The 21,729-nt window shown below is 36.0% G+C and overlaps 1 protein-coding gene across 1 annotated transcript in view; it reads left to right on the top strand.

Moving 5' to 3' along the window:
* Nucleotides 1-2,979: 2,979 nt before the first annotated feature.
* The window catches only part of LOC131064101 (ankyrin repeat-containing protein ITN1-like), a 41,824-nt gene continuing 23,074 nt past the window's right edge, over nucleotides 2,980-21,729 (top strand). Inside the window, exons 1-3 of the mRNA XM_057998126.2 lie at nucleotides 2,980-3,679; nucleotides 3,775-3,864; nucleotides 3,961-4,409. Coding sequence (XP_057854109.2) covers nucleotides 3,238-3,679; nucleotides 3,775-3,864; nucleotides 3,961-4,409 — 981 coding nt within the window. The 5' untranslated portion in view covers nucleotides 2,980-3,237. The remainder of the gene's footprint in view (nucleotides 3,680-3,774; nucleotides 3,865-3,960; nucleotides 4,410-21,729) is intronic.

Genomic DNA, 21,729 nt, shown 5'->3' with positions numbered 1-21,729 from the left:
ATGTCTATCACATGGTTGTTGATTTTAGCCTTGTTTTCAATTTTCTTTCCCTAGGGCACCTATTTGAGTGAGTCCTCTCAGCAGTTTATCCAATTAACAATGTATGTCTATCACAAAACTCTTGATTTCAGCCTACCTAGACACATATGTAATAAGGCCAAGCCTATATGAGCCATCATTGTATTTACATAGTTTTACCTTTTATCCTTTGCATTTCTAGCCTTTCTCTCTTATCGAGAGATTGTCTTATTTTTTATAAAAAATTCATCCAATCTCTTAAGGGGATATATCATTCCCATCTTGGGGTAACTTTGTATCATCTTATCTTATCTTCTTTGAAACAATGTCACAAGTTGCATTGTCTCAAAGAGGGGCAAAATGTAGACACCTAAAATTGTCCTAGCTTAATTAAATAAATATTTTACTTATTTAATTATTTTATCTTAATCTTTTTATTAATTAAATAGATTTTTATTTATTTAATTAGTTCTTTAATCCTCTTCTAGCCTTTCCTTATTTAAATAAACATTTCTATTTATTTAAATTATCGTTTCTCTAAATTAAATAAATATTTTATTTATTTAATTGTTCTCACTTTCTCTATTAATTAAATCAATTTTTATTTATTTAATTAATTCATTAGCTTTTTCTCTTCATGACACATGTCATTTATCTCTTAATTTTCCTCTACCTATCCCCTTCATTATTTTATTATTTTCTTATACCTACCATTTAATCCTAGCTGGCCATTTATTTCTTTCACCTCTTAATCTTATCCCTCCATTTTTTCAAGTGTTTTTTATATAAGAGGATTCTTTCATCCTTATCAACCCTAACTAATGCATCTATCAACCTTTCTTGCGATCAAGCGACTTTACAAACACAATCCGTTCTTTGTTAAGATCTTGTGCACATACAAAATATGAGAGCAAAAAAATCAAACAAGATCAATGGAGATCAAACCCTAATTGGCATGCAAATGAAATTATTGTTTTGATTTGTTAATTTGCATTTTCTTAGGTTTTTTCATTGGTGTATGATGAATATTTTATTGTAGAACTAGGATTGTCTTTTATTAAGATAAAACAGGTTTTACAGAGACCCTAAACCCAAATCCAAAATCAAAATGATCAAAACAGTATCAAACCAGCAAAGTAACAACACCCTAATAGTGAGATACAACAAGATACAACATAAAACTTGGGCAAAACAACAAAAAAACTAGCCTAAAAGCTAACCAGGAGCTTCTATAAGCTCAAAATTTTTCTCAATTATATTCTTGTTTATGTCTACAAGCTCCTCGTCTTGGTAGATGGTCCAGTAGACACCTGCACTCCCGCTCCTTGTGAATTTATATCTAGATTTTTCTTTTTGGACTTGGCAGCTGATGGCAAAATACTACTGAGTGGATGAGCTCTATGAACTACAATTGTCTCATTCAATTTTTTGAGGCCTTAGTATTGTTGTTCATAGCCTCTTTAGTAATCTCCACCAAACCCCTGAGATTACCCTTTAGATCATCCATATCCTCCTCCAAATTGTTTATTCTAGCTTCATGCTCTATTTTCATGGTAGAACTAAGATTGTTTATGGTTGGATATTTGTGGTTTTGCAATAGTTTGTCATCATCATTTTTCACCTCACACAATAAGAACCAAAATCAAATAAAAATATATTTTTTTGGTTGATAATCAACGTCATTTTAGTTAAATATAAATAATTAATATAGTTGAAATTTTAGTCTTGAATTGTTTGAATAAGACAAGTATATATTATAAAACATAAATCAATTTTTATTGACTACATAAGGAAAAACCATAATAACTATAAAAAAAATTCACTCAGAGATAATAACTATAAGTAATTTTCACACATCTTGACTTTTTGATAGTAATGCAATTTTCATATTAGTTTACCCTCCAGCCTCACAAAACAAAATCACTATATAACTATGATGAAGACAATAATAGATTTCAATATTATTTTTGAGCATATATGATAAGATAAAAAATATAACTATTATATTAATTTTGTAGTTAAGAAAAAATTAAAACATGATTTAAAACCATTAAAATAATAGAATAAAATTAGGTGAAGAAAAGACATAAAATTGCCTTTTCATTTAATATAAAATATAAAATTTAAAAAATAATTCAAATTATATTTTAAATTAATTAATATCATCAAATTTTAAAAAGAAGGAAAATAGACAAGAATGCTACTGACTAATTATGTTTAATTACTGTTTAAATATATTAGTGTGGAATTGTCGCCATGACAAGAATTGATAATTATTGCGCTAAAGACAGATGCATAAAGATTCCAATTAGTCGGTGGCAAGATTCCAACGCCTTTAATAAGGAAACATTAGCTGTCCGCAAAGATCTTGAAATTTGCTATCCTTAAACCAAAATATTCCCAAATAGCAGCTCTTGGCCAAAATGGATGGTCCTTTGACTTTGCTTCATTAATTTTAACCGTTGCTGTTCCAATTTTAAAATAGGTTTCCTTTTTGTTTGATAAATCTGGCTACTTTATTGAGCCTTAGGATTAGGCATTAATATGGATAAAAGCACCAACACATTTTACTTTTTACATTTAATTATTTTGATATTCTGATGATTGATCTGAATAGTCACACAAAAAAAACTGTCGGCAGTCATAGGAAATATCTACAAATTTGTTATAAAATCTTATCTTCTGACTCTCATAATATTTTTTTTTACACTGCTGATTTATAATATCTTATATTTGAATATGTATAATAAAACGCATTAGTTAGAAAAACGAAACAGAATTTCATTAAATTTTAAGGTCTGTCTATATCTTTACGTTTAAACTGTCGATACATCCTTTGAAAAGATTAAGGTGCACGGCAACCCTTATTTCCTTTAATATTTTTAATATATTGATAACTCATAAAGCTTCAAGAATATTTAACTTTGCAATTTCTTAGCAAAACAAAGCAACGCATTTCTCCCCATTTTCTTCGCACGGTTACAGATATTGAGGAGACAACTTTTGAAAATTGTAAGCCTGCTACCTTGAAATATGTAACTTCCTATTTCTTTGTCCATTTAATTTTGTCATCAATTATTCTCTCTCGTGGGTGGACTTTTCCACACTTCGTCCGATGACACGTATACACTGCACTGCACTTTAGACCAAATTGAACGGTGTAGTTCATGAGTTTTTGTTGGGGTTAAATTTCAGGCAAGGAGTAAAAGAGAGAAAAGGATGAATAGGGAACTCTTCCTTGCTTTGGAAACTGGTGATCTCACTGAAATTCAAAGATTACACTGGCAGGATCCACAAGTTCTGCTTGGCGTGACTTTCCAAGGAGACACTCCTCTGCACATTGCTGCAAGGGAAGGTCATATGTCCATTGTTGACTGGATTCTTCAACTGAAACCGTCTTTGGCTGGAGCTCCTAACAAGGATGGCAATACACCACTGCATGAAGTTGCTAAATGTGGCAATCCAGAGCTAATCAGAATTCTCCTTCGACACAGGAGGTTTTCTGTCTACCGATCCAATAAGTTTGGAGAGACAGCTCTGATAATAGCTTCCAGGTATGGCCGTCTGGAATCTGTTCACCGTTTGCTTGGAGCATTTCCCTACACCGACGCATGGCAAATGAGTAAATCTTTTAGAGAGGCAGCTTACGGGAGACATCCAGGTAAATTTGCAAATTATTTATTAAAGTTGAAGTAATTATTAAGTTTTTATGTTGCATCCAATTTGTTGATTTTATGTGATGTAAATGTGAGGCAGGTATAGCGAGGGCCATACTTAATCAACCCATCATACCCCGACCGTTCAGTCGTCGATTACATGCTTTGGTTGAATGGGATACATATGAAGGTAAATATACATATTGTTTTTTCCAAGTAGAATAAAATTGTTGTTTTGGAGACTGCACGAAGTATATTGACATTAGGCAATGTGAATGTGAGGCAGACGTAGCGAAGGCCACGATTAATAATCTCAGCAAACCATTCAAACTTTGGGGTCCTAAAATTTTCACAGTCCGTAGTAATCTGTTAGAGGCCGTCCATGGAGGACATCCTGAGGTTGTATATGCAGTGCTAGATTCTCCTGCATGGAAATACTACGTAATGACAGCGAAGGATGAGTATGGAAGGTCTGCAATACATGTAGCAGCCATGAAGGGCCATTGGGACATAATCAATGTGTTTATGTCAAGATGGCCATACTGTGTCGAAAGCCGGAGTTCAGATCATAAGTCTGTTGTGCACTTTGCGGTGGAATATAATCAATTTCAGATAGTGCAGATTCTGCTACTAACCAGATCGCCTCTAAGAGTTGCGGAGTTAGTGAGCCGCGATCATGACTGTTTTTACAATACAGTATTACATTTGGCAGCGACAAATGGAGTGAATCCGCAGGTCTGACATCCTTAGCTTTCTCTGTCTTTTTCTGTTTGATTATCCGGTTTCCTCTGTTTAGACTACATTTTATAGACAGGGCTAGGCTTTCATCCATGTTTTCATCAAAATCTTTGATTCCTTAAAGTGAGAGAACTTATATTACAGGTCTCTAGAATAATGGAATCACATTTAGCGAAATGCTAATTTTAGGGATTTCTGACCGGTCGATAGTGATATTTTAAACCATAAATCTACCAAATACTTTCTTAAACTAATGTACTCTCGACTGTATTTTTAGCTCGTTCCCCTCACATTTTCTTCTACAGTACGAAGTTGTTAATTTACTTTTTCACAACGTTTTGTATTGAACATTACCGTTCTTTAAAAGATAATTTAATTTTCAATCTTATGCTAGGGAAAATATTTAAGTCACCCATCTTAATTTCTTGCATCTTAAGCTTTGAAATGATATATCATATTTTTATAATTTTTTTGAGTTTCTTTTTATGTGATTTAAGAACTTAAAATTATTGTTTCACATTATAGATATTTATGACAAATCTATGAAGAGTTTGTGCGAAAAGATCGAAAAATAGTTATTTGAAATTGTCATTATTGTGTGCTATGGCTACCAAAACAATTTACACAACTCCCTATGACAATACAAAAAAATATGCTCACTACGCATGCACAACAACTAGATAACTATCAATACATGTGTAATATTTTACTAGGCTTTTACTTTTCATGTTTTCAAAAGTGGTAATTGAAACATGGGCTAGTCTTGTTTCCTTCCTTAATCATTTTAAGGTAATAATATTCTTTAATTCTTCATAAAACAAAAATAATATTTTGATGGAGAGCAGGAGGAGGCGAGGTTTTAGAGGAGGCGAATGAGGGTGATGTTGATGGTGATGGTGATGAAAAGAAGACTGGTGCTTTCACGAAGTTGTTTGGTTTGGCCCTGCACCTGTTAGAGTTTATGGCCGTTGTTGTTTTCGTTGGTGTCTGTGTGGACTCTCGAGGGTCTCTTTTCTTGTTCTAGGGCATATCTGTTGTATTTGGAATGGTTAATGCTCTTGGTGCTTCCTTCGTTCTTCTCTGGCCTGTGATCCGTTCGTCTATGGCCATTTCTCTCCATATTCCGGCTAGTGTGGTCTGCTCTATGCTGCTATTCCTTGCCTTAGCCTCCTCATTTCTATTTCCCCTACCATTTTTGGGGTTCGGGGTCCTATCCCTGATGCGTTCTATATTGGGCTTTGCTTCGTGGTCGAGACTTGCATGATCAGTGGGATTCAAGGCTTTGTGTTTTCGGTGGGCGTCTATGGAGTGTCCTACCTTGGCTCACTTGTCGACAAAACTCTTTCAAGGTTTGTTTTGGCCCTCGAGTGAATAGTTAATTTGGAGGCAAGGTCGTCTTCTTTCACTGTCATGGTACGTTTGGCTCAGATCAGATTGTGGCCAAGCCCCATGTGGGTGCACAACATTATTTATGTGGTGGTCAGTGGTGTTCCTACTAAAGGGGAGTGTGTCACGACTGTTGCGTCTATGTCAACGACTCTTCAGCATTGGGGACCTTTCTCCACTTCATGTGGTTGTGCCTGGTTGAGGGCTATCCCTGTGGATGCGAAGTTATATTTTATTCTGATTGTTTTGGTGGCTATTGTGAGTGGACCTCTGCTATGAGTTTGTGGGATTGTGGCCTCTCTTGCAGTGGCTGCTTCGGTTCAAGCTCTTTTTCTGTGGTTTGGTTTGGCTTGTTGGGGTATCCATATGGTTATGGACGGGGACGAAATCTTCCTTTCTCTCCTCTCTGTATTTATTGATAAGACTTGAGCTCTCTTTTGGGATGGGCTTCCTCTACTCTATTGGGAGGCTCTCATTGTTCGTACCAGCTCTCCTTGCTATGTCCCCTCTCATGGTGGAGGCTCTTCTTTGGGGGCTTGGTGAATCATTTGGAGGGCCTTGTTTTTGTCTTTATTGATGTTGATCCTTTTGAGGTTGACAAAACTGTTTGTGATGTTACTATGAATCTTGTATAGGATCCCATGGAGGTGGTTCCTGAGAAAGATTTTGGCCCTGTAGGTCCTATGGAGGTGGATCTCTGATTTCAGCTATGTTAGTAGCGAGTCTTTTTTCCTTAGTTTTGGTTCAGCTAATGAAGATAGTTGGTTATTTGCTACTGGATTTGTTTCAGCTATTGCTGTTAGCTGGTTATGTCCCTTACAAGGTTTCCAGGTGCCTATCAAAACTAGATTTATTTGGAAATCTTTGTAGGTTCCTTCCTTGTCCGAGAATGTCTTTGTACAAGGTGGCCCTACTAGTATAAGGTTTCAGGATGCCTATCAAAGCCTGCTATTAGTCATCTCTCTCCTTGTTTGGTTGGAGTCTAGTGCTAAGGTTATTGTTTGGTGGTCCTTAAGGCTTAAGGTTGGAGGATGCATTTCAAAATCTGTTGTTAGTTTTTTTGTTTCCTTGACTACTTGGTTAGTGTAAGGTTTTTTGTTTGGGTTATGGTTTGGGGTGCTTTCCTAAACCCCTCTATTCTGAGAATGGAATCCTATTTTTGGGACCCTTGTTGCCATCGATTAGATGCCAGTCAAAAGCCCTACCATTAAAAAATTGGTCCTCTCTTTTTTGGAGTTTCATGGTCTCACTACTTGTGAGTTCCTTTAAGTTATGCTAAGGGTACAGGCCCTCTCCCATTTTTTATTAATCAGAACAAAAATAGTATTTCAATAATTTGATCTATTTTAATTAGAATATATTATTATTTTAATTTTTAAATCATCTCTATGGTATATTTAAGGAGATTGTAATTATAAATAAAATTATATGTATAAATTATTGTAAAGAAAAATAGTTTGTTTAAGTTTAACTTAGGTAAATTAAATGAAATGTATATATGTGAAACAACAAGTGAGATTACTATTATAATATTTGATAGGCATACATATTTAGTGTTTTGTTAGCCAATATATCATTCCTTCATCGGGTAGTTGGCGAATGAGAGGTGTGGTATTACATGTATAATAATTTGGATATTTTCAATCCCAATATGGGTCATTTTCATAATCATCCCTAGCAGTATACGTGGAATAATTTTTGAGTTGGTCTTGATTGGGTCTTCAAACACCTTGGTTGTGTAATGAATTTGACCTAATTTTTGGTCCTTTACTAGCTAATTTTCACTCTTGATGGAGCCTTTACTAAATGTCACCCTATCAAACCACTTTCACATATGATTCAAAGTTCAATGGTGAGTGAGAATTCCTAGAATTTATAAAACTCAACTTTTTGAAATACGACATCAAGAAACTATAGAGCCTTGAATTGCAACTCACTTAACCAACTAGCTAGATTGCTTGGTGGAAAAGATCCATTTGGTATACACCTCACTTTCTTCATACTTATGGGCACTAACTAGCAGTATTTAAGTGGTATGGATATGAGGCCAAAACCTTAGAGCTTCACAATTCTACTATAGCTCTTGAAGTTGACTCCTTCTCCCTTACATTACATAATAGGGTGAGAAAGCTTCAACATCAAAAGTAGATGTTTGACAACCAATTTTCCAAAGGCACTACAATAAAGGCTAAGTTATGTTAGCTTAAGGTTCATGATAAATTTTCTAAAGAGTTCTTTCAATATTGTTCAACTTGACACACTTCCCATCGCATCAAAGTAGATTTCTAGGTGGAAGAGAGTCATTTGGCATAGATCTGATTTTCTTCAGACCAATGGGCAGTAATTATATATATTTTAGAGGTATGCATATGAGGCCAAAACCTCAGAGCTTCGCAAGTCTACTATAGTTCTCAAAGTTGACTCCTCACCTACTTTGTAGAAGAGGTTGGTGGAGATTCAACAACAAAACTAGATTATTGGAAACCAATTTTCCAAAGGCAATCAAATAAAATCCAAGTTGTACTAACTTAAGGTTGATAATAGAGCTTATAAAGAGTTGTTTCAAGCTTATTAAGCCTGACACACTTCTCATGGCATCAAAAAATTAATTGGATGGACAAAATATCCTCAGAGCTTACAAAAATTCTCCTAGATTTTGAATTTGAAATTATGAGAAAGTTTTCACTACTTGGGAAATCTATCTCTAATGGGACCAGGGCCTCCAAGAATGTACCTAGGTTAATATTTTTGAAATTTCCTCCACATAATAAGAATTTTTTCATCAATTTCTATTTATTATTGATCTCAAGGAGGTTGTTCAAACAATGACCAATGACAAGAATCTCAATTGTGATGTCTTCTCTTATGAGTCTTACAAGACCCCTAGGATTGTGTTGGTGAGGACTTGTATAAATTTTATCTTGAAGCCTTCTAATCCAACTCATTAGGAAAAGTAATTAACAAAGGAAATATGAAATTTATACCTATCTGAAGACCTAGATGACATTTGTACTTAGAGTATGATCACCTTGCTCAGTGTCTCATATAATATAATTTAAAAATCTTTAGCATTAAAGATGCATCACCTCCTCCAAATTGTAAGAAATGAGAAAACTACATTCATTGAATTTGGGTATAATATTATTGGTGCAGATATGGTGATAATCTGTTGTCATTGATGTCAACCCATGTTTGTATGATGTGGAGCCTAATAATGTGAATGACAAATGAGGAGATTTCTATAGTTGTGGTGATCATGTGTTTCCATTGATGTCAATTTATGGTGTTCATTTCCTAATGGAGAAATGTGTTAAAGAAAGAAAAGAGACTATTTCTAATATGGTGACAGTGTGATGAAGAAGCTGATGATCCAAAATTCATGGTTGGACATGTTAAATGTGTGATGTTCTAATGTTAATGGTTTGTTGTCAAATATATGATTATATGAAGCTCGTTGTTGGATTTCAAACATGCTTTGGTTCATAGATTATTGCATATATTGTCATTAATATCAACTTGTAGTGAAGGAAATTTGTCAACTCGAGGATGATGAATCCAAGAGAACAAATTGGCCCTCCAGTACATCACTTATAATGGTGCTAAAGGTGAGCCAATGGATACAAACAACAAAACCAAATGATCATGCCACAAAGAAGACCTCTGAGTAATCCTATGAAGCCTCTATCTTTGGGATGAATGCGTAGAGCTAGGACACCAATGTGGCACGCTATCGTCGTGTACAGACAGAGTATAGAGACTGTAAAGAGGACATGAATGCAATAATATAACTAAATTAACAACACAGTGATAAATTAAGTAAAAGCGATAAAATATTAATAGGTAAAATAAGGTAAAGAAAAATTAAGGGAAGCTTACAATCGATCCATGATTGAAGCCTACAACAAGATAATATCCTTTCTTCGATTACAAACTTGCACACAAGCAAGAGAGAGAAAATATTGGGGGTTGTGTTTTGGAGTCTTCCTCAGTCAGAACCCCATTTTGGTGTTTCCACCTCCATGAACAACCCAGATAGATAGATCAAAAGATAAATAGCTAGAATGATAAAATGATTAAATAGATAGGGGATGTGATAAATCCCAAGATGCTCAAAGATGAGATAGATAGAATAATAGAAAGTTATTACCAAAGAGGCTTGAGAAAGCCAAGAGAAGTCACAAAATATTATAATGAGACCTTGAGAGTGTTATAGCAAGTGAGAGAAGAAGAGAAAGTTCTGAGAGCCAAGAGAACAAGAGAGAATGCCTAGAGGAGCTAGAGAGATTGTAAGGAGAGAAAAGATAGATTTAAAATGAGAGAAGAGGAGGTTGATAAGTCATTTAGAAGATTCTGAGTCATTTCCACTAACCAAGATAGGTGACAAGTGGAAAGGCAAACTCAGAACCAATAATTGAATGTTAAGATATCGTGAGACTAACGCACAACATGCTAACGTCCATGCAGTGTGTTATTGATTGAATGAATCATGCTAAAAAATTACAAGAGGCCTAGGGAAACACATGGTTAACATGACATAGAAGCTAAAGGATGGCTGTTGAAAGGTGTCTCGAGCATGCTAAGAGGGAAAAAGCTGATGCAAGGGCTGAAATGAGCCTACTCAAATGCTCGGGGAATGGAAACTAAAGTGGTTACAAAAAATGTTTGTCAAATTGCAAAGGGGTATGCAATTTTTGACTCTACTTTTTTTCGCCACTTTAGGATCCTTAAGAATGAACTTGAATATGCACATTAAAGGAAATCTACTGAACATAACATCATGATACCGAAAGGATACTATAGAAGAAGCAGATAAATCTCCAAGCCAAGGAAGCATGCCCCCAAGCCTCCTTACACCTGAGGACAAGTCCAAAAGGTTAGGTTTTGACCCTTAAAATGAAAAAAATGACCCTACAAGGAAGGACTCCACATCTTAAGGTGTAGAACTACTCTCCACTACTCAAGCCTAACACCTACTCAAGATGAGTAAAAGTCTTCAACTTCTCTAACATGCCTCACTGGTGACTCCTACTCTTAGGAATTTTGGAATTTTTCCATTCATGACTATTAAGGACTATTCCAAGCATTGGTTTTGGACTTAGGAATCCATTCCTTATACCTCCTTTGGAAACCTACCCCTTAGACTAGTAGCCCTTCTATACTGGTGTTTTGGCTTTAACTCCAAAATCTTCCACACACTTTGATAAAATACTAACCATTCCAGATACCCTTTATGGATTTGTACACTCATCCCCAACATGGTTTGGTAAGATCTACAACCTAAAGTTTTAAACCCCTTAGAAGCATAGAGTCCTAATTAGGGCGATTAGGCCTAATTTACAAAGAAACCCCCTTTACCGGTATCCCAAAAGCAAAACCAACTTTATGAGAATGTGGGTAATGGTGAATAAACTCTAATTCCATGGTTACACACCTGGAATCCACCACTATCATATTTTAGGATGACTATCCTAATTTTGCTCAAGGTAGTCACATGGAGATGCCTACCTAGATTCACTTCAAGCGCTTCACAACCAGGCCTTCCTTGAAAAAACCCATGAAAACCTTAATGTACACTGACCAATATTGCATTCCACCAAAGGAAATAACTTCTAGAGGTAGGAGATGTGAGATATGGCCACTATTTGGTGAAACCCTAGTCAAACCCTGGTTTCTCAGGTTACAGTTAGAAAAATGGAGGGTTCTCAATTCGTACAAGCATGCACAATCACTGTAAACTCAGAATTTTAGGGAAAACTTCAGTATTTCAGTGTTTTATTGCTTCCACAACAACAAAAACCTTTGGAATTGTGTCCAAAAGGTTTATAAAAATCTCCAATGTTTTCCAACCAAATTTGGAGGAGGTTTGAGTCATTGAAAGGCTTCCCCCAACCGCATTTTGAAAACTTGCACTTTTGTACTGAAAAGTTGCATTTTCAAAAGTTGCAATTTTGCACAAAATGTTGTCAAACTCTCTAAGGTTGGGATCCACACACTTGGATCAACAAAACACTCCTAAAATATCCTAAAGCCTATTAAACACAAAACCAAACATTCTAATACCCCTATTGACCACATTGTCCTAATTGGCTTATCAAATTGCTTAATTAGTGACATGGGTTTACATGGTGGGGTCTTTATTTAATACATGAAACTTGTATAAACAAAAGACTTGCAAAATTATCCTAAGATCCTAATCTTCATCATCAGTTGCATGATTTGCTTGTTGAAGAGATGCTCCTACACCATACTCCCCGGGAGAAGAGATCTCAAACCCACTTGAGATCAAAGTTTGAAGATCTACACCATGGTTGGAAATTTGTTTATCTATCATCCAAACTACTTTAGAATCTGGTTTGTCCTACCAAGCCACCAAATACACCATGTAATCATTATTCATTGTCCTCTTTGTGATTCTAGTGTCTATAATCTTGCCCAACTTTGGTGAGTCATGCCTTGGAATATCATCGTCTGCTACAACCTGCATTGGTTCCTCCACTTCATTACCATGACCTTTGAAAAGTGTAAGATCACACACATTGAAAATGGGTGACAATCCAAGATCAAGAGGAAGTTGGACTTCATGAGCATTATGTCCACATTTCTTTAAAATATGTCATGGTCCAATCTTCCTTTGCATGATCTTGGTGTATTTTCCCTTCAGGAGTCTCTCCTTCTTCAAATGTAGCCATACTAAATCCCCAACATCAAACTATACATCTCTCTTTTTCTTATCAGCATGAGCCTTGTACTTTTCTACAGATTGTTAGAGATGAGACTTTACTTGATCACGTACCTCCTTTATGGCTGATGCAAAAACTTCACCATCTGCACTAATGGATTCTTCCTTAGGTAGTTCCCTCAACTCCAATACACCTCTTGGGTGGATGCCATACACAATTTGGAAACGAAACTTCCTGATTCTTCTATTTATGGTGTCATTGTATGAGAACTCTACCTATGACAGTATGTTGTCCCATTTCTCTCCATTTTGTCTTGTTAAACATCTTAATAAGTTTCCCAAAGACCTATTGACAACTTTAGTTTTCCCATCCATTCGAGGATGGTAGGCTGATGAGAAAGCTAGGTTATTTCCCAAATTCTTGCAAAGAGTCCTCCAAAAGTGACCTATGAACTTCACACCCCTTTCTGAAACTATGTTTAGTGGCAATCCATGTATCTGGACTATTTATTTGAAAAACAAATCTACAACATATGAAGCATCACAAGAGGTTTTACATGGCAAGAAATGATCCATTTTGCTAAATCTGTCCACCACTACAAAAGCACTGTCAAATCCTCTCCTTTTCCTAGGCAGACCCAATACAAAATCCATGCTTATGCTTTCCCATGGCCTAGAAGGAATGGGTAAGGGTTGGTACAAGCCTGCATTGTTGGATTTCCCCTTGGCTTTTTGACAAATTACACATGTCTCTATGAACTTCCTTACATTTGCCTGCAACTTAGGCTAGTAGTAATGTCTTTTCACTAGGTCAATGGTCTTGTCAAGACCAAAATGACCTGCCATTGCTCCACAATGTTTCTCCCTAATGATATTCAATCTCATTGAACACTTAGGTATACATAATTGTCCACCTTTGAATAGCAATCCATCTTGTATCAGAAATTCAGAAAATTCAACATGATATCAGTCACCAAAAGTTTCACATACCTTGTAGATCTCTCCAAAGTCTTCATCAACATCATACATGTTCTTCAAGTTGTCAATGCCAACACTTTCCATCTTTATTTGATTTATGGTTAAGACCCTTCTGCTCAAGGCATCTATAACTTTATTCTTGACCCCCTTCTTGTGCTTGAGGTTGAAGGTGAAAGCTTGTAGGGTCTCCACCCACTTCATGTGCCAGTGGTTTAACTTCTCTTGACTGTTTATGAAACTGAGTGCCTGATTATCAGTTAAAACTATGAACTCCTTAGGCAATAAATAGTGCCTCCATTTCTTCAATGACTGGACTAAAGCATACATATCCAAGTCATAGGATGAGTATATCCTCTTGGCATCATTTAGCTTTTCACTAAAAAAAGAAATAGGCCTTCCTTCCTAACTGATACATGCTCCAATAACCATGTGGCTTGCATCACATTCTACCTAAAATATCTTGTTGAAGTCTGGCAGGGCAAGGACTGGTTGTTCTGCAACTTTCTTCTTTAGAGTTTCAAATGAGTCATTTGTCTCCTTTGTCCAACTGAACCTACACTTTTGTCCTCCCTTTATGGTGTCAAGAATTGGTGCACAAACATGACTAAATCCTCTTATAAACTTCCTATAAAAAGTTGCTAAGCCATGGAAACTTCGGACATAATTCATAGTTTTGGTGTAGGCCAAGACAATATGGAACTTACCTTCTCCTAGTCCATTTTCAACTCACCTTGTGAGATTACAAAGCCCAAGTAGATGATCTCCTCCTACATGAACAAACACTTCTCCAAATTTATCATTAGATTCTCTTCATGTAACCTTTTGAGGACCATATCTATATGCTTGTGGTGCTCTTCGCTTGAGTGGCTAAAGATCAAGATATCATCGAGGTATACTATGACAAACTTTCCTATGAACTCCACCAAGACCTCATTCATCAACCTCATAAAGGTACTAGGGGTGTTGGACAACCCAAATGACATGACTTTCCATTCATACAACCCTTTATTGGTTTTAAAAGTTGTTTTCCATTCTTCCCCTGGCCTTATTCTAATTTGATGGTATCCAATTTTTGGATCCATTTTTGTGAAATATTTAGCACTCCCCAAGAAATCAAGTAAATCCTCTATCATAGGGATTGGGAACCTATACCTTATAGTTATCTTGTCGATGGCCCTTGAGTCTATGCATAGCCTCCAAGTGCCTTCTTTCTTGGGTGCAAGGACTGTCGATACTGCACATGGGCTTAGACTTTTGCCAATTAGTCTTGATTCTAGTAGCTCCTCAATTTGTCTTGCCATCTCTGCATTCTGATCTGGGATAAGCTTGTATGCTGCTTTATTTGGTAGGGTAGATCCAGGGATCAGATCTATGCAATGAGTGATGTCTCTCACCGGTGGCAGGGATCTTGGCATTCCATCTGAGATGATGCCTTTGTACTTATCAAGCAATTATCTGACCACAGGGTCCATGTGCTTCTATCCTCCTTCTTTCTCTTCTGCAAACTACTCCTTCTTTGTCATATTGGGACTAGGCATGAGGGCATAGCAAACTGCACCTTTCTCTGCAATCTCCTTCATGAACTGTTTTCCTTCTACCATCGACACTTTGGCATCTTTCACTTTTGATTCCATCTCCTCCTCTATTAGAGGTAAGAGTTCTATCACCTTACCATCCTTGGTGATTGAGTAGACATTTCTCACCCCATCATGGTAAGCCTTCAAATCAAACTACCATGGTCCCCTAGATAAGAGATGACATGCATACATCTTGGCTATATCAAATAGCAGTCTATCTTTGTATGATCCAATTTGAAACTCCACCCATGCCTGGTCTTCTACCACTACTTGCTGACCTTGGGTGAGCCATGAGACCTTATAGGGGTAAGGATGAGGCAACTTTCTCAGTTTAAGCTTCTCTACCATTTCATGTGATACAAAATTTTCAGTAGACCCAAAGTTTATCAAGACCTTGCATACCTTTCGTCCTGCCTTGCAGGTAGTTTTGAAAAGAGACTTTCTTTGTTGGGGCTCCTTGTCAAGTACCTTCATGGTGATTACTGCTCTCCTCATTATCAGAGCTTCTCCTCTTTCAAGGTAGCCATATCTATTAGGAGCATTAACACTTTGATAGGTGTTTGCAGTTGCCACACTTTGACAATTAGATTCCTACACCAAGTTGCTCCTCCATTCTCCCATGGAGCTTGTAGCCTTCTCTGGACATCTATTGGCCATGTTCCATTCTTGGTTATATTTGCAACATCTAGGAGGTCCTCTACCTTGGGATCTTCCTCTAGAGAATGGTCTTTTATCCCTAAAGTTCCCTCTTTGATTGTAGCCTCCTCCTTGGCTATAACTGCTCTCTCCTTTGGTGCCTTCCTGATTAGACTCACCTTGGTATCCAAAACCATTTCCTTTACCTTTGAAAAGGCCTCTTCCCCCTCTTTTTTGTCTCCCTTTGCCTTTGCTATTTTTTTCATGCCTTCTCTTTTCCTTCTCCTCCACCTTAAGTGTCAACTGAAAACATTTTTGGACTATTTCTGGGGTGTGGAGGTTCAAATATTCTTGGATGGAAAATCTCAATCCATTGAGATATCTCGCCACCTTCTCATCTTCACTCTCCTTTACCTTGGTCTTCACACACAACTTCATGAACTCCTCTGTGTAGGAACTCATGTCCATCTCCTTCTACTTCAAGTTTTGTCTTCTCTTATGCAATTGGACATCATAGTCCACTAGAACATAGGCTTCCTTCACCAAATCCATCATCTTCTTCAAAGTAGCCACTTTTCTCTTTACACCAAGTCAGTGCAGCCCCTTTCATTTTGGATTGGGCCATCTTCACCCTTTGGTGCTCTGGTATGTCTTCACTCTCAAAGAATTTGTCTAAGGAGTCTATCCACTCCATCATTGTATCCAGTCCCATCTTACCGGCAAACACTGGCAGATCCAACTTCACATCCATTTTTCTTCTTTCCATGGACTTGAGGACACTCATCAAGGATCTCTCGTCTGCAGGAACCTCTTGTTCTTCCTACCTAGGGGATCTCCTCTTCAACACTTCTAGATTCTCTCTCTCCCCTCTCCACTTTGTCCTTCAACTAGTCCATTTCACCTGTCAAGGCCTGATTCTCAGCCCTAAATTCTCTTCTCTTTGCCATCAACTTCTTTACCAAGATAGCCGACTCAACATTGGTCATCCTTGATGGGATTTCTTGGGATCCCTCTTCCTCTGACATCTTGTCTTCTTCTTCTATCCAAAGAACACTCCTATGCTCTGATACCACTTGATGCAAAGGCCTCCTTACACCTAAGGACAAGTCCAAAAGGTTAGGGTATGACCCTTCAAATGAAAAAAATGACCCTACAAGGAAGGACTCCACATCTTAAGGTGTAGAACTACTCTCCACTACTCAAGCCTAACACCTACTAAAGACAAAGGAGAATCTTTGTAACCTAAACCTACTGTAAAGGAGTGTAATTTTGATTCAAAGGGGACATTAACTCCTTGACCCAACCACCCAAGACCATCTCCTTTGTATCTATACTTGGAAGCAATATTGAATCCTGAACCATAAAGTGATTGCAACTCCTCCAAAGGGGGAGGATCACCTTTAATGGTGTAGCCATTGGTGTTCACATGATCTCGTAATACAAAATAATAATCATCTTTGATAACGAGTGTGAATGAAACTTTGGAAAGTTATGGTGGATAGGGTTGACTTTATATTCTCCAATTAAGGATCTTGTAAAGTCTAAGGAGCCTCAATCATCACCAATAAATGTATTTTATTGAGAGGAAAGAGATGGAGCTTTAGATTGCGCATATGTCTTAAAAAGATTTGGTAAGTCACTTTCAAAAGGAACACCATGAATAGATTTTACCTTCTTTGGAGAAGGACTAGCTACAGTCACATGAATGATTGGTCTCTTAGGCCTTTTAGGGGCAATAGAGACATAAATGACATTCACAGACTCATTATGATATGTAGAAGATTTGGATGAAGGGTTTTCTCAAAATCAACGTTTGGAAAATTAGATATGAGTCTAGACTCATAGTTCACTAATGCATCATCTCTAGAAGAGAGTGCACTAGAATGAAGAGATGGTAGAGAAACCTTAAAAAAGGTATCAATGATTTCATTCTCTTGTAACAAAATATCCTCTGAAATAGAAGATTTATTACGAGAAGGATCAAAGGCATAAAGTGGCATAGGTAGAGCTAACTCACCAACAAAAGTATGAAAAGGAACATCATTAGCACTTTGAATAATATTAGAAATAGAACTAATAAAAAAAGATAACAAATTCATTTTAGAAATAGTTAACTAATTTAAAGGGGCAATGCATGAGTAAAGGAATGATAAACACTGCTTTTGAAAATGATACATAAGAAGTGTTCATGTCAGTTTCACCAAAATGAAATGGAGGAAATTTGTCACCTCAAGGATGATGAGTCCAAGAGAACAAATTATCCCTCCAATACCTCACTTTTACTAGCACCAAATATGAGCTAGGAGATACAAACAATAGAACTAGATGATCATGCCATAGAGAAGACCTTTGAACTATCCTGTGAAGCCTCTATCTTTGGGATGAATGTGTAGAGTTGGGATACTAGTGTGGCACGCTATCATCCTATATGGATAGAGTACACAGACTTTATAGTGGACGTGAATGCAATTATATAACTAAATTAAAAATATTGTGATAAATATTGTAAAAGGTATAGAATGTTAATAGTTAAAATAAGGTAAAGAAAATTTGAGGGAAGCCTACAACCGGTCAACGATTGAAGCCTCTAGCAAGATAATATCCTTTCTGTTATTACAAACCTACACACAAGAAAGATAGAGAAAATGTTGGGGGTTGTGTTTTGGAGTCTGCCTCAGTCAAACTCCCATTTTGGTGTTTCCACCTCCACAAACAACCCAAATAGATAAATAGATCAAAAGATAAATAGATAGAATGATAAAATGATTAAATAGATAGGGGATGTGATAAATCCTAAGATGCTCAAAGAAAAGATAGATTGAATGATAGAAATTTATTATTACCAAAGAGGCTTGAGAATTCCAAGAGAACTAGAAAAAGCTTATTGTGAGAGCATGAGAGCACTGTAGTAAAATAGAGATTGTTGTAGCAAGTAAGAGAATAAGAGAAAGATGTGAGAGCCAAGAGAACAAGAGAGAATTCCTAGAGGAACTAGAGAGATTGAAAGGAGAGAAAAGATAGATTTAAAAAGAGAGAAGAGGAGGGAAAAGAGGAGTTCGGTGAGTCGTTTAGAGGATTCCGAGCTGTTTCCACTTAGCAAGATAGATGACAAGTGGAAACACATGCTCAAAACTGATACTTGAATGTTAAGATGTCATGAGACTAATGTGTGATGTGCTAATGTCAGCCCGATGCATTATTGAACAAACAAATCATGCTAAAAAAATAGAAGTGGCAAGCGAAACACATGGCTAACATGACACAAAAGTTGAAGGATAGCTGCTGAAAAGTGTCTCAAGCATGTTGAGAGGGAAAAGGTTGATGCAAGGGCTGAAATGAGCCTACTCAAATGGCAAGGGAATGGACACTAAAGTTGTTATAAAAGATGTAGGTGAAATTGCAAAGGGGTATGCAATTTTTGATTCTACGCAATTGTATGGTAATAATAATAAAATAACTCAAGTATACAATTCCAAGGTTGGTGTCTCTAGGTTAGAATATTGTACTACATTTCTCTACTTTTGAAGAGATGGTTTTGTGGTTTAGAAGTAAGATAAAAGAGGATGAACATTTTGTATGTTTCTTATTTCTAGTCACAAAAGTTAATATTGTCATTTCCATGGCGTGCAGTGTATAGAGAATATCATTGTTTGTTAGGATGGGTTAGAGGAATTCTCTACATTTATCTTCACTTAATATTTTTTCCTTGTGGTTTGGAGAACTAGTATTATTTTTATATTACTTCTTCTCAAGTTTTAGTTGTTTAGGTTTATCACAAGTATGAATTTAATTGCTATATCTCAAGACTGTATTATATAATTTGCAAGTGATGTTGGGTTTTAGTATTTCTTTACTTGTACTAGCTCAATTGAACATGATAGTGTGAAAGATGGCTATAAGAATGATGTCTAAATTTATGTGATTCTTGTGTGTGATTTGCATATTGGTTACTAATATTTCCATTATTTTAGTGGTCTAGAGTAAATGGATGAAAGGTTAAATATTCTCTAGGATGACCTATGATATTTGTACCAATTATTTAATGGTTGCAACCACATGGAAATGTGTGTAAAATTGTTTGTGGCACTTCTTATGTCTTTCCTTGGTCCACAATTAATTCTCTTTCCTTCAGGGAAGTGGTTGGGGCTGACCTCATTGGTTGATGCACATTTCATGTCTACATGTTTCATCCTAGCTGACTTGGAATACTTGCACCACTACCTTGATGTTTTTGCTAGCATGAATAATTTTCCTAAGGGTTATGTTTATCTTTTGGATTGGGCAGAATATGTTTTCTTTTCATTGTGGATGTTTTTAGGGTTGACCTCATGGATGATACACATTTTATTATATGCTTCATCTTGGCAAACTGGGAGAAAGGATGTCATTGCTTGCAGAGGATATAAATGATTTTTTAAATAATTTGAAAGGTGTGCTTTATTTTAAATATAAGAAGGGATTAATGCATACCAAAGGTAGTGAGCTGAAGGTACCTACATTTAAATAACCATGGAATTTTGTTGGAGGCAACGAGATGAAAGCATCTAGTAAAGTTGTTACAAAGGAATCTTATCACTTATACAAGTTATTCTGAGGTTGTAGCATCTTTCTATAGGTCATGTTATCTTAGGGAGTGGTGAACTTGATTTGGTTGTAACCATTAAACCAAGATTCAAGGATTTGCTTCTTCTATTGGGTTGGAGCCCATAAATTTTAAATTTAATCATATTATATATTTTAGGCTAGTATTTGGACAGTAGCTCTAAGTAGCTTTCTCGCCATGGTTTTTTCCTTGTGGAGTTTTCCATATAAATATAGTTTCTTCTTGTGGAAAATTATGTTGAATTCTTTTCATTTCTACTAATGTGTTTTTAGTAGGGTTTGGATTAAAAATTATGTTGAAGGGTTTAAGTTTTGATACAACATTGATTCACACCATCCCCTGCTCTTAGTATTCCAATGTGTTTAACAACTATTACAGCTTGGGAATGTATAAAATGGGCTAATACATTCTTAATAGAAGTATTTATTAATAAAATATTGAATTTACCGAAGTATCATCATATTGATAGGCCATTATGCTTGCCATGCTTCAAGCTCTAGGTTTTGGGCCTTGCTTGATTCAATATGTTATCATTCTCTCTAAAATTTACTTATCTTGCATTAATATTGGTATTTATAATTCTAGTGCATGTGGAAATTTAATATCTATTCATTAGGGTTCTTCCTTGGCTCTATCACTCTATATGTTTATTTTTCAAGGATTTAATTATATCTTGTGTTGTTCCATGTCTCATGGGATAGTAAAAAATTATAGCTTTACTGATAAATCATATTGTTAATGGCCACTTCAATGATTCATTCCTCACTCTCCTAGAAGAGGAGTAAAATATAGCACTCATTGATATTAAGTTCCTAGATATTTATGGCAAAAACATTATTTATAATTTCATTGGTATAAGACTTTAACATTATAAATAATCCTTCCTCATTGTGCCCTCTTCACTCAACTCTTTTTATTCGAATTAGAATTTTCATTGATATTTTTTCAAATACTTGGGCATCTCGTTCTGCTTCAAACATTTACACATAACCTTATGGTAACCTTTTCTTACTAGAATAATAAAAGATGACATATTAGATCATCAAACACATACCTTGACTAGGATATTTTTAGGTTTTCTCCAAGATTCTTGTAGCCATCCTAATTTTTTGCTCTTCATATTTGGCTCCTTCTATTTCCTCCCTATATTTCCTCAAAAAAATGACAAGGTATTTCCAAGAGTAGCTTGGGAATTTAAGCACCTCCCTTGGGATTTCAAAGGTTTAGGATTTTTATCTACCTGACATAGGGTTTGGATTTGTTCACTAAGTGGATTATACATGCTCTTCAAGGTGATGAAGCATATAAAAGATGCAAAAAATTGTATTTCTTTTCACCACTCTTTTGGTTGGACTACGTGGAATAGGAATAGGCTCCAAAATCATCCGATAATGAAGAGCAATATGAAAATTCAAGGGAATTTAGTGATAAAATGTCTTTGGAGATCTTGGGAATTAA

The sequence above is a fragment of the Cryptomeria japonica genome, chromosome 5 (genome assembly GCF_030272615.1).
Source record: "Cryptomeria japonica chromosome 5, Sugi_1.0, whole genome shotgun sequence".
Classification (NCBI taxonomy): Eukaryota; Viridiplantae; Streptophyta; class Pinopsida; order Cupressales; family Cupressaceae; genus Cryptomeria; species Cryptomeria japonica.
The sequence above is the reverse complement of the archived record's forward strand: the minus strand, read 5'-3'. Positions and strand labels throughout refer to the sequence as shown.